The sequence below is a fragment of the Cheilinus undulatus genome, linkage group 21 (assembly GCF_018320785.1).
Source record: "Cheilinus undulatus linkage group 21, ASM1832078v1, whole genome shotgun sequence".
In the NCBI taxonomy this organism is placed as follows: domain Eukaryota; kingdom Metazoa; phylum Chordata; class Actinopteri; order Labriformes; family Labridae; genus Cheilinus; species Cheilinus undulatus.
In genome coordinates this window covers 32,618,373-32,636,322 of record NC_054885.1, presented here as the reverse complement: position 1 = coordinate 32,636,322, position 17,950 = coordinate 32,618,373, and the positions used below count along the sequence as shown (strand labels likewise).

The following is a 17,950-nucleotide window of genomic DNA, read 5'->3' as shown; positions in this document are numbered from 1 at the left end:
CACTCACGACAACACATGTGCTGCCTTGTTCAGCCTGTCTCCTGCAGCCAAATTAGTCAAGCTAATGAGCTCAAGTTCTGGCACTGTGTAGCTGTATTTTTAAAACAGATTCAGCCCTGCATCTACACATTAAATACAATGCAGTACTTGTGGATCCTTTGCCTTGTCCTAAATAAATTCTTGCGCTATCCACTGGGCTGCTCTCCAAGAAAACCCAACCACCAGTTACTGCTATGCTGTACAACAGCGTCAGAAAGCTCAGCACAGGCAGGCCCTAATGAGAGCTGCCGGACATTCCCTCTCTCCAGAAACACAACAATGCTACTGTGGACAAGAGTTGGCCGACCTCTTCCTGCATGTTGGCTCTGGCTGGTTGCTGACAGAGGACACAGACGCCAGAGAAGCTGTAATGAATGACTTGTTTCTTCTCCTCTGGACGGCAAACAGACGGGAAAGGCTGGTGGAGACGGGACAGAAGGAATGACGCTGCTCTCCTGCGTTGTATTAAGCAGACTCCTCTTAAGGACGGTTATTCCTTCAGTGACTTTCTCGGATAAGCTCCACACTCACTGAGAGGAGTATTATGAAACCAAGTACAACAGCAAGGGGTGGGGCTGGCTTTAGGCTATGGGCGGGAAACAACTCATCCAAGGGTTGAGCTTCCCTTAGTGAAACCTCCCTGTGTAAACACTGTGACAATAATACTCTCAGTCTCCACTTCATTAGTTTCACACTGTTGAAAACAATGCAGATTAATACATCTGTGCTGCTTAAACCAAGAGTAAAAGAGTTTCTCTTAGTTTAAACAATTTCAGAGTTCTGATTCAACTTTATTTTAATGGAGGTTGCTGTTTAAGTTGCCGAACTTTACTGTATTACACAGAGAGGATTTCTATTTGTCTCCCAGTGGACATGGGCTAGTGTTAAATGAAAACTCAGAGCTACTTTGAGATGGTTTAAGTAGAGGACAAACTTCATATAAAGTTCAAAGGACAAACTATGGTTATCTTTGAGACTCTTCAGTAAGTTTTTCAGTTATGAACAAAGAGCGATCGTTATCAGCTGATTTTCATTACAAATATGTGCTTAGTAGATCAGTATTAATGCTTGTAGTCAATTTGATCACCTGTGGTTAATACTCTGCTGTCTTAGACTAGTAATGTGCGTGCAGTGTAGTGTAGTTATCTAACTGAATTGCCAGCCAGTCTGTATTAAGCACATCAACATTGTAAATCAAATTAATTTAAATGTTGCATCTTCGACTGTCAACTTCAAAACAATTCCACTTGTCTGCTGCTGTCGGCAGAATAAATGCTGCCCAGAAAAACTACAAAAAGTTACATTACAGTCAGTAAGATGACTATTAGGAGAAGGTAAATAAAAAAACGTTCATATTTAACTTCAAGAAAAGGAAATTTAGGTAGGAAGATTAGGAAGAAATGTAAATACAAAATTGTTGCTTTAGGGTTAAATTTGTTTGTTTTCTTTGCAAAATAAAATCACTGCATCCGCTGCAGAAAGCATCAGAGATAACATTCTTTTTAGTCATTAAATAAGAATATAGCCAACTATACCGATTAGGAATGGGCTGTAATATGGTAATACTGTATCCTGGGGTATTAAAAATAGCCACAGTAATGCTTTAATTACCATGATAGGGAAAGTGCTGCGTAATGAGCTCACTTTTATAATAATTGCCTTGATGTATTAAGACCATTTCTAGCATCAGCACCACTGCCTGAGTGTGAAGATGCTTTAAAAGTGAATAAAAAACTCCTGTTAATGATGTCAGGCTACTTTGGCAAACCATGAACGTGTGCATATATCCTCCTTGGCGCCATGGCACAGGCCTTGCACTGCAGTGTGATCTTCTCTTGTCAAACTGTTAAAGCCAAACTGTGCACTAGTGGCTGTAATGTGATCCAAGACAACGTGAGTTTAAAAACTTTAATTCTTCTTTCTTGGTGCAGATCAGTATTAAAAATGATGAAGTTGACTGATAACCACACACGTCCTGCAGCAGCAACACCAGGCACAAAGAAAACCATTAAAGGTTTTTTAAAAACATTCAAACTTATTTTTATCCCTTTTTATGTGAAAAGGATTCAGTTAATTGGTTTTTGTTGATTATTTTAGGGACTGACGTAGCCTGTAACTTTTTAAAAGCTTCCTATAGTGATCTTGCGGCAGGACAGAACTCAGCATTGTTGTGCTAAACAGAAATAATATGTAAGGCCAATTTTTATGTTTAAAAGCACACTGAACATAGCGCGCTGGTAGTCAAGTGGTTAGGGCGCGCGCCATCTACGCAGGCAACCTGGGTTCGAATCCATGTCTCTCCCCGCTCTCTTACCTGTTTCCGACTAGATCCACTGTCCTATCAAATAAAGGCCAGACATAAATCTTAAAAAAAAAAAAAAAAAAAAAAGCACACTGAACTTTGCTTAACATTTCCAGATCCTGCATGATGATAGTTGATCATAATTTCTCATATTACCTCCTTAATACGTGTAAGAATAATTCTTTAACTATAAATCACTTCCAGTGCTTCTGTAAGCATTGCCTCAAAAGCATTTTGATAAAGGGTTAAATAAAGCGCCTGTAGTGGTGCATACTCTGTTTGATACTTGCGTATGCACAGCAACAGGTACTGGTATTGTGTTTTTTTAAACACCTGGCAGTAATACTGTATACCTCGGTAAAATGTTTTGGTGTGACATTATTTAAAAAATAATCGCTCCCAATCCTAGATGCAAAATTAGGGATGAGACTACAAAGCTAAGCAGACTGATAGATTGCATGATCTTTACAGGTTTTAGACCGTTGCATTCAGAGATTACCCGCTTTAATAGCAAACAGCTGATGTGAACATCTCTAGAGTTAAAGCTGTAATGCAGAAAGACTTCTCCGTATAATGCAATAAAGATAAACAGCAGCTGAAAATGTATCTTCTGCTATGATTGTTAAGATCAGAAGGGAACTCCATCTCTGGCTCATCTTCTAGGTGAACATTAAACAGATAAAGCAAAAACAGGTCAGCAAATAAAACAGATGGCTTTTCAGAAAATCCACCATCAAACCCTTAACCCATAATCTTAATCATGTTCATTCAAATCCCCAATCTGAGACTCAGAGCCGGAAAGAGGGATAAAGAGAAACAAATATCCAGAAGCCGGCGGGACTACTTTAACTCAGCTTAGATTAGGATTTTTTTTTTACTTGTCAACTGTTACAGTGATTTCAGATGAAGGGCAGAATATGGGCACTTCAAAAACTAAACTTCAATCTACGGCAGCACATAACTGTGCTGCAACTCCTGCAGGTGATCTGTACATAGATCAGTTTGTCTTAGCATGCCACTTATGGGCAATATGGACCTAAATCATATCAGTACTTTTAACTGACGGTTCAGCATAGGAATAACAGACAGCTGTCACAATACCAGTCATAAACTGGTATTGTGACAGCTGGTATTATTCTGGTAAAAATAAAATTTTGTTGAAATGTTTTTGATATCACTGCAACAAACTGCGCATTTTTAATAAATATTTTAGGCTTTTATGACTTTATCAGAGTGGAGGACGATGGATAGTCAGAAACATGGACAAGAGAGTAGGGGAGACGTGGGAAAGGAGCCACAAGCCGGTCTTGAACCTGGGCCTTCTGTTTACATGGGCCGCACCTTAAACCGCTAGGCTATCTGCAGCCATAACTGAACAATTTTTACTCCTTGATGTGAAAAATAGCAGACAGGCTCCTGCATAATGTTTAATTATACCAAACACTGGCAGTATTTCTTTATATAATGAGGTTGTAAAAAAATAACTCTCTACTCTTAAATACCATGCATGTCAAAATGGTCCAAACTTCTTTATTTTAATGATGGCTGGTCTCAAAAAGGACAGAAATTTAATGATCTTAAGTCAAATTTTTAACCAAGAGAAAGACAATTGCCATAGTTCCTATAATACATTGGCAACATTTTTAAAAAATGTATAGCAACCCGACACTCCTTACCAGTTGGTTTCCAAAAGTTGGCAACATATCTATGCAACTTAGAGACTGCACTGGAGTTTGCAAGCAGTTTTTCATGAATAATATCTAAAGACATAACGGTATTGTTAATTTTGCCGTATCGCGGTGACACATCGTGTCTTAATACCAACATGCGACGGTTCAAACGACAGGTCTTCAGGGCATAACGTGTAGTCTTTTTAAGAGGAGCAGAGCAAAGGGGACTACAGTTCCCATCAGCCCTTGCATATCCATCATCCTCTGCGCCCTACTGGCTGGCTTGGTCTCACAACGCAGAAACAGTGGATGCTACAAGCGGTGAAGAAAAACTGAGTAAAGTTTTTGAGACTGTGGAGACTCCAGTAAATTCTAAATGTGACATGTGGAAGCATTTTAGTTTCCCTGTGTCAAGAAATGAGAAAGGAGAATAGTATGAGGCACTGCCAGACTGCAGTGAGATATTTGATGGGTGATACGAATGACATAAGAGCCACTTGGCAAGTCATCACCCCAAAAAGATTTGCGAAGATGTGAGGAACAGAATCCAGCCAGGCCAAAAGATTCTTAAGAAAGCGTTCATAATCTCACTTTACCACAACAGCCCGAGAGTTCAGCAGATACAAGGAGTATCAGTGAATGTATCGCCAAACACCTACAGCTGTTTTGAGAGATGGGCAACGATTTTAGGTCAGTAAACATGGTGGAATAGAAGTTAATATCTTTAAGCTGAATGCAGTATGGCACTTTTTTGCACATATTCTGTTGCCAATGTCACATTTTTTCCAAGTTTTTATTTATTTATTTATTTTTTAAAATACCACAATAAATACTGTACCGTGGACGTTACATCCAAAATAAAGACAATTATTGCTCAGTATTGGGTGTTTGGGACTTCCATTTTTGTTGCTGTGATAACAAACACACAGTAATAATACAAATGCTATTAAATTAAATAAAACCCTAGATTCCCATTTTGGTTGTGGATTAGAAGTAGACTGTCAACTTCAATCCAAAATGAATGGATAAACAGAGTCATATTAGTCCACATCTGGTTAGAGTCAGAGATCAGTGTGTCTTATAAAGTGGGTGTGTATTACCCAGCCTCACAGTGACTTCACAAAAAAGGCATTTCATCCTTCAGCTCATAGTTCAGGAGACAGGTTCAACAATGACAGAGCATGCTTGCTTCCCAAAAACACACAACAGTGACACACATTCCCCACAGTACTGGATTTATCCTCACTCGTCTGTTTTGCTGGCTCCTTTACGCAAATCACCTGCGACGAAGACGCAAAGTCCTGTGACGCTGTCAGAACAGCGTTCAGACCGGTGCGCTTTAAACCAGATTCACTTTAATACCAACTAAAGATAGTGTTTGACTAAATGACATATAAGCCCCGTTACATTCTCACATTGCTCTGTGCTAAATTTGGACGCCATGAATTTAAGCAACGCCGTCACTCAAAGCCATGACTTAGGCTACAGGCTTGTGCAACGACGCACTTTTCTCATATGGAGTCAAACCGCTGAATTTATCACGTCTCAGTCAAAACACGCAATGTTTACGAAGTCTGGCACATTTGCTAACAACAATACTGCAGATTAGTGAAATTCATCCTCGATATTAAGGCCTGATGTGCCGTTATCTGTGGGTAAAGGAGCCTAGCAATAATAAACATTTATCTAAAATAAAGGAGAAGGCACATTCACAGCAGACATTCATGCCCACATTTACATTCATGTTAATATTGATCATGCCAACTTGCCCGCGTGGTTAGAGTCCATGGATGTTATTATTCTTTAGGAGCGTAATCCAAAGGGAAATATCCAAACATTACAATCAGGAAAGATGCGCAAACTTCTCACAGCATCCTTGCGCACGGGAACTCAGAGGTGAAATACTACTGCGGACCCGCAGATCCTTATGATCAAGAAATAGAAGGAAAAAAACACTGAAGTTTGCAAGTAGCTTCTGAGTGTTATGCTAGTGCACAACAAGCAGATTTCCAAAATGGCTTCCCTGGCGTAACAAAGCCAGAAGGATCGCTGCCGCCGTGCTGATCCTCCCACTCGCAGGCCGGCCCTCTATTGTGGGCCAGGGCGCTCTCTTTAAATCTATTGGAGGACAGCAGCTCTGCAGCAACGGCATGCACAGGCTGCAGGACCCCACATCCACGGGAGATCACCATTGTTAGGTTGGCAGGGAAACCTGCAGGACAGTTCGAGTGAAACTGGAAGTCTCATTGGACAACTGCCGCCAAAAACATGTAAGAGGAGTCTGAGCAGGTTAAGCCCTGGCCTCTTTTATTAGGCTACTGCTGCAAATGTACAGTCCACCTTTAAATGAGTCTTGCTCTGTAACTACAAGGTCTATTTGAATGATCAAGGTACAGTAATGAAGAGGGCACTTGGGAAATTTGTTCAGAAGTGTAAATATGAGTGTATATGTTACTGGATCAGAGAGAATCAAGTTGACAAATGAAAATTTTCATTTTCGCCTTTTTTTTTTTTTTGCAATTTTAGTATATATCCTGCAGAAGTAATGCAGTTCAAGTCCAAAAATCTCCAGTAGGCCAAAACACCACATTTTAACATTACCTCTTTCAACTTTCATGTTACTAGAGGGTTGTCAGGACAAAACAAGAGATTTTAGTTAAAAAATATCCAGGCGAAATCCCCTATTGTGCCATTTGGGCCCAATTTGGCACTATCTCTGCCATTTGAAAAATCTCAGGTATCAAACTTTATATCAAAGGAAGTCTTACAAAGGAACTAACGTTTGACACCAAGAGGAGCAGATTTATTTTCAATGGCGCAAAAAAAAACACGAAATACAGTGCGGAAAGCTAAAAGAAACTGTTGAAACAAATGGAAACTACACAAACATGACTAGAATTTTCAGTAGAGGCTGGGCTTTCAAATGAGACCATGTTTATGTCTGCAGTACCAGGCACCGTCCCATAGGGGGCGGTAGTGTCTAGCTACATAGCACTACAGCTACTTCAATATGTTGTCATTGATTTGACTCCTTTTTGAGTTGGATGTTGTTTAGGTAAAATGATTTATTTAGGCCTGTAGCTGAGCTTCTTCTGTTTAATTTGATGTGTAACATGATTATTTTTGTGCAAAAGTGGAGTACACAGAGCAAGTTTGTTTGGATCAAGGCCAGCAGGACCAAATTTGGTCCCGCAAGGGCTTAAGTTAAGGCAGTTCGGTTCCAGAGAAAACTCTAGGTATTACACTGTTTTTTGTTTTTTGGGGAAAAAGAGAAAGAAAATGAAATTATGATAATTTTTCTCTTTTATTTCCAAAGAAACTGAAACATTAGCCATTTTCCCCTTTTTTAAAATTTTGATCACAGAACCCTACCAAAAAATAGAAACTTTTATTTTTTTTGCCATTTCATTTTTTTTCTTGTTTTAAAGAAAGATTTGGAGGACAGGAAAAAATGTCACCCAAAGTGGAGGGTAAATAATTCAAAATAAAACTGGCATGTCAAAATAAAGGCCTACACAGTCCTCTATTGTGTTTCACAGTATAATAAATGGTCTATCATATTTTGGTTCATGGCACGTTATACCGATACGCTGATGTCCATTGTGTATTTTCTCTTGAGTTAAATTTTTTTTGTAAAGAAAAGTGAAGCTAATTGCAAGTTAAAGACAGACGAAAGTTAATTCTCTCATTAAGAGCAGAGTCACCAGGCCCGTTTCAGTCGGTACATCTGCTATCACCTCAACGTCCACATCCTATGTTGAAATGGTCAGACATGCAGTCTGCTACTAAATATAATAATAATAAAAACAGGAATGTTGGTGAGTACTCACTAAAGTACAGAAGTATCTCACTTTACCAAAATTACATTTATGCTTCATTAAACTACTTCTGCAAAGATCCATCCATCCATTATCTATGTGTATTTTGGGGTCACAGGGGGCCGGATCTGATCACTCAGGCAAGAGGTAGGTTACACCCTGGACTGGTTTACCAGCCCGTTGCACAGCAGACAAAAACAACCAGGCACACTCACACAGCACGACAATCATCAGACATGTCTTTGGACTGTGTGAGGAAGCTGGAGGAAGCCCATGTATGCACGAGGGGAACATGCAAACTCCACACAGAAGGGCCCCGTCCTGGATTCAAGCCTTCATGCTGTGAGGCAACAGTGCTAACCACTGAGCCACAGTGCGGCCTCTGAGACAAATTTAAGAGGAGAATACTGACCAATCTACTCGTAAACATTAACGAGGATTGGTGCATTGTTGTGCATGAATGGTCTCATAAAACCACACAGGTGTTGTCAGGTGTGTCTGATAAGGCAGGAGCAAAGCTGTAAATGTAACACTTCTGAATACAAGATTTCCCCTTTGTGTTAAAATATGCTTTTACTTTACATATCGGTCTTTAACTTGACATTTTCTTAATAGCATTTTTTGCACTGTCACCCGTTCTGGCACCTCAGAACATCCACTTTTGGGGAAAAAACAAACAAACAAAAAAAAACAACCTGTGAGATTTCTCACCATCTACCAAATGAACAAAAGTCTTTCATAATATACACTAATCATCAACTGGCGGCCCGGGGTCCTGAACTTCCTGTCCAGCCCCCTAGAAGATCATTACATTCAGAAAAGCGGAAAAAGATGATGTTGTTGGCTTTAAATGTCTGCAGTTGTTAAATCCGTCCCAAAAACAAATAATAGTGAAGTAGTTTTAGAATGACTTAACATATGATCATTCTTTATAGAAATTTACTTGCCAGCCATTATTAGTTATTAGTCTTTAAGTTTAAAAGGGTTAAAGTTGGCAGAAATGGTGCAAATATTGACAGATTAAGTGGTGAAAAGGGGTTAGAGAGTGGTAAAAATGGGTGATAAGTGACAAAATGGGTTGCAGTGTGTCACAAAGGGACAAAAAATGGCAAGAAAAGTGGTGAAAAGAGGTTAAAATGTGACAAAAAGGGGGAAAGAAGTATGAAAAATGGGTTAAAATTAACAAAAAAGTGCAAAAATGCAATGCAAATGGGTTAAATAGAGGCAAAAACACAAGAAAAGTGGCAAAATGGATAAATAAAGTGGCACAAAGGGGATAAAACATGCAGGAAAAGTTGTTTAAAAGGGGTTAAAGAGTGGCAAAAATTTGGTTGAAGAATCAAAAAGGGACAAACGTTTAGCAAAAATAGCCTGGCACAGTATTGTAAAGGTGCTAATGGTTAGCACACAGGGGCAATAATTAGCAAGAAAAGTGCAAAAAAGGAGTTAAAGAGTGGCAATTGGGTGAAAAGTGGCAAAAATCTAAAATTGAATTTTTGTTTCTTTGAAAGTCTGGCCCCCAGAGTTTCTGCCAAGACTTAATCTGGCCCTTGTGTAAATGTACCCCTGATAGACAGTATAAAGTGTAAATATGGACCTGTAAGGACTTTACTCCAACGAGTAAATGGATGCATGGTTCACAGAAGCTTGCGGTTGACTTCAAAGGAGTGTTCACTATTGAGGAAGGCGCCATCTGCTGGACATCATACCGTAGACTACATACAGCTTTGGATCCAGTCTCACATCAACCTTTGAATGTCAACAGCAGAAAGCAAGTGATGCCAACAGATAACAATAGCACTGTTCACACCCTGTTTAAGAACAGATAAGATAAGACCTTTGTGCAAACTTTATCCTCCAGTACCCCTCATGTAGGAGTATTTGGAGGAGCATAACCACCGGTGAAAGGGGTATGCAGTACATTAACTAAAACCCCAATTCCAAAAAAGTTGGGATGCTTTGCAAAATGTTACAGAATGCATTGTTCACAAATCTCATAAGTCCATGTTTCATTCACAATAGAACATCAGATGCCGAAACTGAGACGTTTACATTTCATGAAAAATATTATCTCGTTTTGAATTTGATGGCAGCAACAAATTCTATGAGAATAAAATACTGCTTTGGGAGATTTACAAATTATTGTATTTAGTTTTTTTTTTTTTTTTTACATTTCATAAAGCACCCAAACTTTTTTGGAATGGGTATTGCACATAAATTATTTAATTACAAACCAAAATATTGTAGTTAAAAGCCACAGAAGTGAAAGTAGTAGCTCCAAAGACAATGGCCTGTACTTTTGCACAGGTTCCTCAAAAGGCTAACAAGAAAAATCAGGAACTTACAGAAGGATGAAAAAGAAAACAAAGCCCTGTGACAAACTCTTAGCACGTTTCAGACTTTTCTCAAAGTCTTTTTAATAAAATGGTAAATAACTGACTCAATTATCAAATGTCTCTACAACTACACTCCTAGCTAAGGATGCACTGATACCACATTTTCCCAGACCAAGTACGAGAGTGCAATATCAAGTACAAACGAATAATGACATAACTGTTCTAAAAGTTGTTGTTAAAGTTCGTATTTTTAAATCACGTTTATTATATCTCCTCTCAACAATGTATCAGTGCAGTTTTTATTCTCCTTTTCTTTTGTCCTCATTTATGTTTAAATATCACCAAACTGCAAACATGGTTCCAGTATGACAATATACTCAAAATGAGACACTAATGTCATGTTTTAAAATGCTACTGAGTACATCTGCAATGGGTATAAGTACTTGGGTTTGGTATCTGCAACTTCACACAATACTGGTATATACTTGCATTAATGGCAACATGAACAGCAAATTTTGGCCATATTGTTGGAAATTTTCACATCTGCTCATACCAATAACTACCTTTATAAGCTATTTACTGCAAATAATATTATCTCACCCCTGCTTATTATGGGGAAATAAATACCATGTTAATCAAATAGTTAATGTGTTTAACGATAAAATTAAATTTGGTTTACTGAAAAATAAAATCTCCATTTTTTTCCACCTAAAGCAATAAAAACTCTTCTCAAACCATGACTCAAGTAATGTGTTGTAGCACAACCAGACACCAGAGAAAGCATACCACACATGTGCATTGCAAAATATCAACAACCTGATTTAAATGAAGAAAAAACAGTATTTTCTGCCACACGTGTATGCAAGACTTCTGTGACAAGTCAATCCAAGCACTGAGACCGGAAGTGTAGTGGTAAAAAGACCCTAGCTTAAAAACTGAAGTTCAAGGAAAACGCCAAACACGAGCTCTTGGCTGTAGTTTGACTGTAAGAAATTCAAAGCCTCCAAATGTTTGCAGTTTTATCGACTTTGTCTGTTCAATTTACCAAAAACTATCCAGGCCGTTTGAAGAAACTGAGCTAATGTCCTGCTACTGAACTCCTCAGGGAAAACTAAAGCTTCACAACAGGAGACTTCTTCACGGACATCTACTACTGTTGAGCCTTTCTAATAGCTTCGAAATATATAAATTCAAAATTCAAAGACATATGCCTTTAACTGCTGCACAACAGTACAACATGTAGCAAAGATATAAGAACTGAGAAAAGTAGTAGTGATGTATGACAGTTGAGGACGGCGCAAGTGAAATTCATTTACATAATTATCAACACAATCGTTGGACTACTCACATGTTTGACTCTGACAGCGAACAAACCCTGGCGACTGTAAAATCTTCTGTACTGTAGAGTAATTCACATCCAGTCCGTTAACGTTTCACGAACAGTTGAACATTTACTCCATTAAAATGAGGACCTTGCTCTAACGTTCGCCTTTCCCGCACACGGTCACATTTTCCGTTGTTACGCCGACGTCACACGCGTCGGTCCTTATAAGGTAAAAATGCCCTTATATGGGAGCTGCTTCTAAAACGCTCTAAAACTTTATGAAGGTGCAACAGCATTATCTAGTGGGCATTTGATAAAACTACAGATATGTAGGCGCAAGACAAAGACCAACTCCTTTCAGCTTTTTAACCCAGATGTTTATTAATAATAATAATAATAATAATAATAATAATAATAATAATAAATTTTATTCATAAAGCGCTTTTAAAAAATTCAAACACACTCTACAAAAGTTAAGGGACATCACATACCAAAGAAATCAAAAGACCCTATAACAACTTAACAAACAACAAGCAATCAAACAAGCAGATAGTTAAGCAGGAAAAGACAAGACAACAGAATCAAACACTAAAAGTGAGTTTTAAAAAGTGAGTTTTGAGCAGGGATTTGAACGTGGATAAAACCGTACAGTCTTGAATATGGTTAGGGAGGGAGTTCCTGAGGGAGGGGGCGGCTATGAAGAGGGCTCTGTCCCCCCTGGGTCGGGTGCCAAGGAAATATTGCCAATTTATCATGAACTTAACTTTCCAGTATCAGATCATTTAGATCACATCAGGAGTATGAAAAATTGTTAAGTCTTTTTCAAATATTTTGTTTAATTTGTTTGCTCCTTTTACTGTTGGGAGTTGAGAATCGGTAAGCTTGTTTGGGTATTTTTCCTCAGGTGTATTCTACATTCAAGGGGGAATGCTGTCCTCTTGTGGACGCATGGACTAACTGCAGCCAATCGAGGTAACATCAATAGTTATGATTCTAACACGCCATTTATTGGACTCATTTAGACTATAGACACTGCTTTAGCAGGCCAAATTTTCTAGATAAAGGGTATATGAAAAATTGTTAACTCGTTTGCTAGTATTTTGTTTGATTTGTTAGCTCCTTTTGCTGTTGGGAGTTGAGTATCAGTAAGCTTGTTTGGGTATTTTTCCTCAGGTGTATTCTACATTCAAAGGGGAATGCTGCCCTCTTGTGGACGCATGGACTAACTGCAGCCAATCGAGGTAACATCAATAGTTATGATTCTAACACGCCATTTATTGGACTCATTTAGACAACGGACACTGCTTTAGTAGGCCAAATTTTCTAGCTAAGGGTGCAGGGCTTGACATTTACACTGGCCAACTAGCCAAATGCGGATGGATTTCAGCTGTGGCAGGTACCAGATTGACTTCAACTAGTCACATTGGCCAGTGAAATTTATCAGTCTCACAACCTCAGCATTCTCTGATGAATATTTGTCTGAGTGAGATTTAGATGAAACCAGCTGCATTTCTGATTTTTTTTTTTTTTTTTTTTTTGAATAATGTTAATTTAAGTTAATGTTTTAATATAAGTATAAACTTAGTATCCATTAAAGAAGGAAATGGAGCATGAGTTTCATCTCATACCAGACATACCCAATCTGCAATGTCACACATAGTTTCCAATCAACACTTTTGTGGCCAGTGGAAATGCTCAGTGGCTAGTAACTTTTCATAAACAAGTAGCCACGTGAGTGCCAGTGAGTAAAAAAGTTAATGTCAAGCCCTGATCGCATGGTAATAACAACAACTCAGTTTGGTTCTGTAAAGATGTTCCTTACCCTACTAAAATTACATTTGTATATCCCTATGAAACTTATTATAAGATTTGTTTTGTTTCTACAAAACAAACAAACAAACAAACAAACAAAAAACAGTAGCTGTCAGTTCCTTATTTGTACTATCCCTTGTATGTCACCACTAACTGGAATAATTTTGTTAGTGATCTTCTATGGCAAAAGGTTTGGCTGCTGCTAAATAAAAAGTAAATGCCTCATCAAGAATAAGATTAAAGGAGTATCTTTTAGGCTTACTCATAAGTACTTTCCAGTTAAACATTTCCAAAAATATGAATGGAGGTTGACATTTTTGTCTGAGTTCTTCATGAAGAGTGTGAACTACACGTGCTATCTATTTAACACTCCTGCAATAAGACGGCTATTAAAACCAAATATGACTGTACTGAATTTAATAGATTTATTACATGTATCAAATTCTGTGTCTTTTCTGACATTTTTGTATGTTTTTATTACAACATTGCATTCATAACCGTGTGTCTCTATTTTTTTTTTTTGTCAATGATGACTGACATGATGAAGATTTGCCCTCCCCCTGGCATTCTGCGCTGATGTTTCTACCTTATACTGGTATCCAAAAAACATTTGTTGTGAGGATTCATCACTGGGCCCGAGAGGCCACAACCTGGGACTGAAGAGGGCAGCCAGAGTCCAGCTCGACACATGGTGACACATGTGTCCATGCTCAACTGCATCCAGGCATGCATCCAGGCCTTTTCACCCCTGGTCATGCACCTAGGCCCTTTAGACATCTGTAGCATGACCAGAGATTTGTGGCAACCCTATTACCTGCCTGAGCAGTACCTTAAGCCATGCTTACTTCCCCCTGAAGGTGTGGACTTTGTTATTTTTTCAACTGATTATTTTCCCTTGCCCCTGGAAATATGCAAAGGCATCCAGACAACAAGTAGATCCATCTCATTTATCTTCGAAACAGCTCTTTATTTGGCACCATTTTGGCCTCACGTACATCAGCCATCATGAAACAATAATGTTAGAACGTCAAGAACGAGTCCTTGTAGTGGGTCAAAGTGGAGAAAAGATCAGCCCTCTTAATTATTAGTGTTTTGACACTGTTCAAAGAAAACTGACAGCTCAGTCTGTGAGAAACATCTCTGCACAGTTGAAGAAAACCTGAAAAACTAGCTGATTGTCATTTGAAGAATGATGCTGACGTGAGTCTATTGTCCTGGAGGTTGCCTGAACACATGATGTGAAAGAGAATACGGCTGAGTTTGAGCTCAGTCTGTTTCCCCATAGAGCAGTCTGCAGTCAGTGATGATGAGAACCTTCATTATTTTGATGTTTATGTGCTTTCTTCTTCCTGTGCAGCCTAAGGACACAGATCGCTGTAAGTAAACCAATCTCTGACTCTGCTAACTTTGGTTTTCTTTGTTGTTTGATGAGTTTCAGTTAGATTGCAGCTCACTGTTCTGTCTTATAACAGATGCCTACTGTGAAAGTTGTCTAACAGCTGCTCAAGGTATGATGGATTGTAGTGAAGTGAAGAGTCATCAGTGCCTTCATGTTTTATGATGCTTTAGTCATAATCTACAGCTGAATTTCTAAAGCCAAGCACTGCCCCCTCAGAGATTGAGAAAGCGGTAAAGGAAGCTTCACCTGAGAGCAAGGAGATGGTGGTAGAGAGTCTCCTCCATGGCGGTGTATGTAAGAAGCTGCGCTCCTTCCAGCATGCTCATGTCTCTAAGGAACAACTGTTTTCCTCCTGCAGGCAGCTTATTGGTAAGATCTGAATGAAATAATAGTGAGCTTACTTTTTACCTTCACTGCTCACTTCATTAGGTACGGGTGTTCAGCTGCTCTTTAATACAAATACCTCACTGGGGGATCACATGGCAGAAAACAATGCATTTAGGCATGCAGGCATGGTCAGATGATGTCCTGAAGTTCTGAGCAACAGAATGGAAGAAAGGTGAGATATTTTGAGCTTGGCATTCTTTTTTTTTTTTTAACTTTATTTGTATAGCACCGTTTAAGAAACCGGTTTGCAAAGTGTTGGTGCCAGACAGGCTGGTCTGAGTATTTCAGACACTGCTGATCTACTGGGATTTTCACGCACAACTCTTTATCTCTAGGGAACAAAGAGTATGGTGATCAGGGCTGCCCACAGATTTTACTGGGCCCCTGACAAACCCAGTGAATGGGCCCTCCCCAGGTGTGAATTATTGATAGTGTCAATACTTGTGTTTAATCATGGCCCCATAGGGGTCCAGGGGTGGGCAAAAGATCTCAGAGGGGACCCTGTCTGCTCTGATACTGTCAAAATTAGATGTACATATATAGATTAAAAAAGCAAACAAACAATTATGACCACAGAGTACAACACATACAGTATTAGGAAAACAGATTTCAAAAAGGAAGAGAAACTGTACATTTTTGAGCAAAACAGTCAAAATTATGGTGAAAAACATCAAAATGTTTGAGATTATGAGGTCGTATATTTGCACGAAAACAGACGCAGAATTAAAGTTTAAAAAGTTGGAACTTTCAGAGGAAAAAATATTTCAAAAGTCTGAAATTTGACAATAGAAACTCAAAAATATCAAGTTTTTTTAAAATGCTAAATTTACATGTGTAAAGTCATAAATCTACAGGAATTCAAATTGAAAACAGTGGTTTGATTCTGGACTTTATGATCCAGAAAAATGCTTATTTCTGGGTCATGTACATTTATAACTGTACAGTCAAACATTTCTATTTTTTCCCTGTAAACTGACTTTTCAAACTTGAGAATTTTGAGTTTACCATTTTTTTCTTGAGAAGCCCTTACACACTGTTGTAATAGTGGATAGTTTTTTCATAGATCTTTTGTCAAAAACAAGTGTATAGGCCTATTATGCTGGGATTTTGTCAATGACAACAGTTTAACACGGATGTGCACTTTTTCCAAGTGAGTCTGGGGGGCTTAGCTCTTCTTATATACGAGTGGGGGGTTGCAAACAAAGGGAGAAGAGAGATGGCCCCGGGACAGAGCCTTGCAGTGGGCACAGACACCAACATATAAACGTATTGAACATAAGTATATTTATACTGTAAATAAAAACATATAGACTCACTTTTGGTGCCCCTGTTTTTTTATTGCACACCATATTTCCTCACAATAACGCACAAGTTCTATGTATCAGTATGTCTGTCTGTCCAGTTCTAATTTGCTTGATTTGAGACATTTTCTTTCTTGGAGCCTGCTATTGGGGCCAGGAGTCCTCGCTTAAGACTTTTTAGATTATAAATAATCTGTTTTGATTCTGTTTCATCTGCGCTTGGCTTGTTCATAGACATCAGTGAAAGCTCTTTAGATGTATACCTCACATTTAGTGCACACCTGCAATAACAATATCTACATAACAATATCTGCTGCTCACTTTGACCTTCAGCAGATCATTTGGACCATGTCTACATGGCTAAAAGCACTGGTTACCATAGCTGATGAGATATTTGTGTTAATGAGCAATTGAACAGATATAACTGACGTAGCCAATGAGAGTTCAACACCCTAACAAATCCATCCTTTTTAAAATCCCCCTCCAGACTCAAATTATGACCAGTTCTATGAAGCTTTGGTGACTAAAGAACCAAAACATCTGAACATAGCTCTGTGTTATGAGCAGTCTACAGCATGTGTGGGAGTGAAACGGAAGTCCTTTCAGGTAACATGTTGGAGCAATTGTAAAATAAATAATTTAAGTGTTCACCTAAATTCTCCTCAGAGCTAAATTGTTCAACTTTTGTGACAGGATTCAAAAACGAGCTTTTCAGACAGTGACATCGAAGCTTTGCTCCAAGCCAACGAGGGAAATATTCGTGTTGCTCAGCCTGTACGCTCAGGATCAGCGGTGAACTCCAGAGACGAGCTGTGAAGAAGCAACATCATTGCTCTGAGACTGAATGTGTCTGTTGAGCTGACTCTGAATAATGCATAATAAAGAAATCATTGTTGAACACTGAACTTGGCTGTGCATTATACTTGATGTGTGTGTGTGTGTGAGGGTGGGGGGGCTATGCCTCATATCATGGTGTTCTAGTTGTTGTTTTAGTGAATTAATATTAAAAAATATATATATAAATCACTGAGCCAAAGGCAAAATGCACAAGGCTGCAAATCTCCAAAGGCTATCAAGAGCCAGTATGGGGTGATGGCTTATTGGTACTGGTGTGCAAAGTTGTAACTCTGTTTTGGAGTTTTTGAATGCAGTTTTTAGTCACAATGCAGAAATAGTTCAGAATAGACCCAAGAATAAACAGATTCAGCTTGAGTTCAGGTATTACAATGTGCATACAGAGAACAAATAATCCGATTTATCGACACTTTTCAGATCAGTTTAATTCAAACAAACTTTTTTGACATGGAAAACATACATTTACATTTTCAAGGCAAGTGTGCTTTAAAAGTCACATAAGTTTAATATTGATTATAAATATGTGGACAGAATTACACATAAAAAAATATAAATAAAAATAAACTTTTTGAATTGCTATTAATCTTGAGGTTTCTGAAGTGAATCAGGATTAATTGCATCCATTTCATCCCATTTTAAAAGGACACTTTTTTGCAACCAAAACTGTTTTTGTGTCATTTTGAATTTTACAACTGTCTTAACCTAAG

General features: G+C 38.5%; 1 protein-coding gene across 4 annotated transcripts in view; it reads right to left on the bottom strand.

The window, feature by feature from the left end:
- sun1 (Sad1 and UNC84 domain containing 1) overlaps nt 1-11,663 on the bottom strand; it is a 51,881-nt gene extending 40,218 nt beyond the window's left edge. For 2 of the 4 annotated variants that reach the window (XM_041816805.1, XM_041816808.1), the window contains exon 1: nt 347-587. In XM_041816805.1, the coding sequence (XP_041672739.1) occupies nt 347-358 (12 nt within the window). In that variant the 5' untranslated portion in view covers nt 359-587. Of the gene's footprint in view, nt 1-346; nt 588-5,780; nt 6,031-11,513 lie in introns of those variants that run through there. The other 2 variants (XM_041816807.1, XM_041816806.1) reach the window with 2 other exon arrangements.
- Between the last annotated feature and the right edge of the window lie 6,287 nt (nt 11,664-17,950).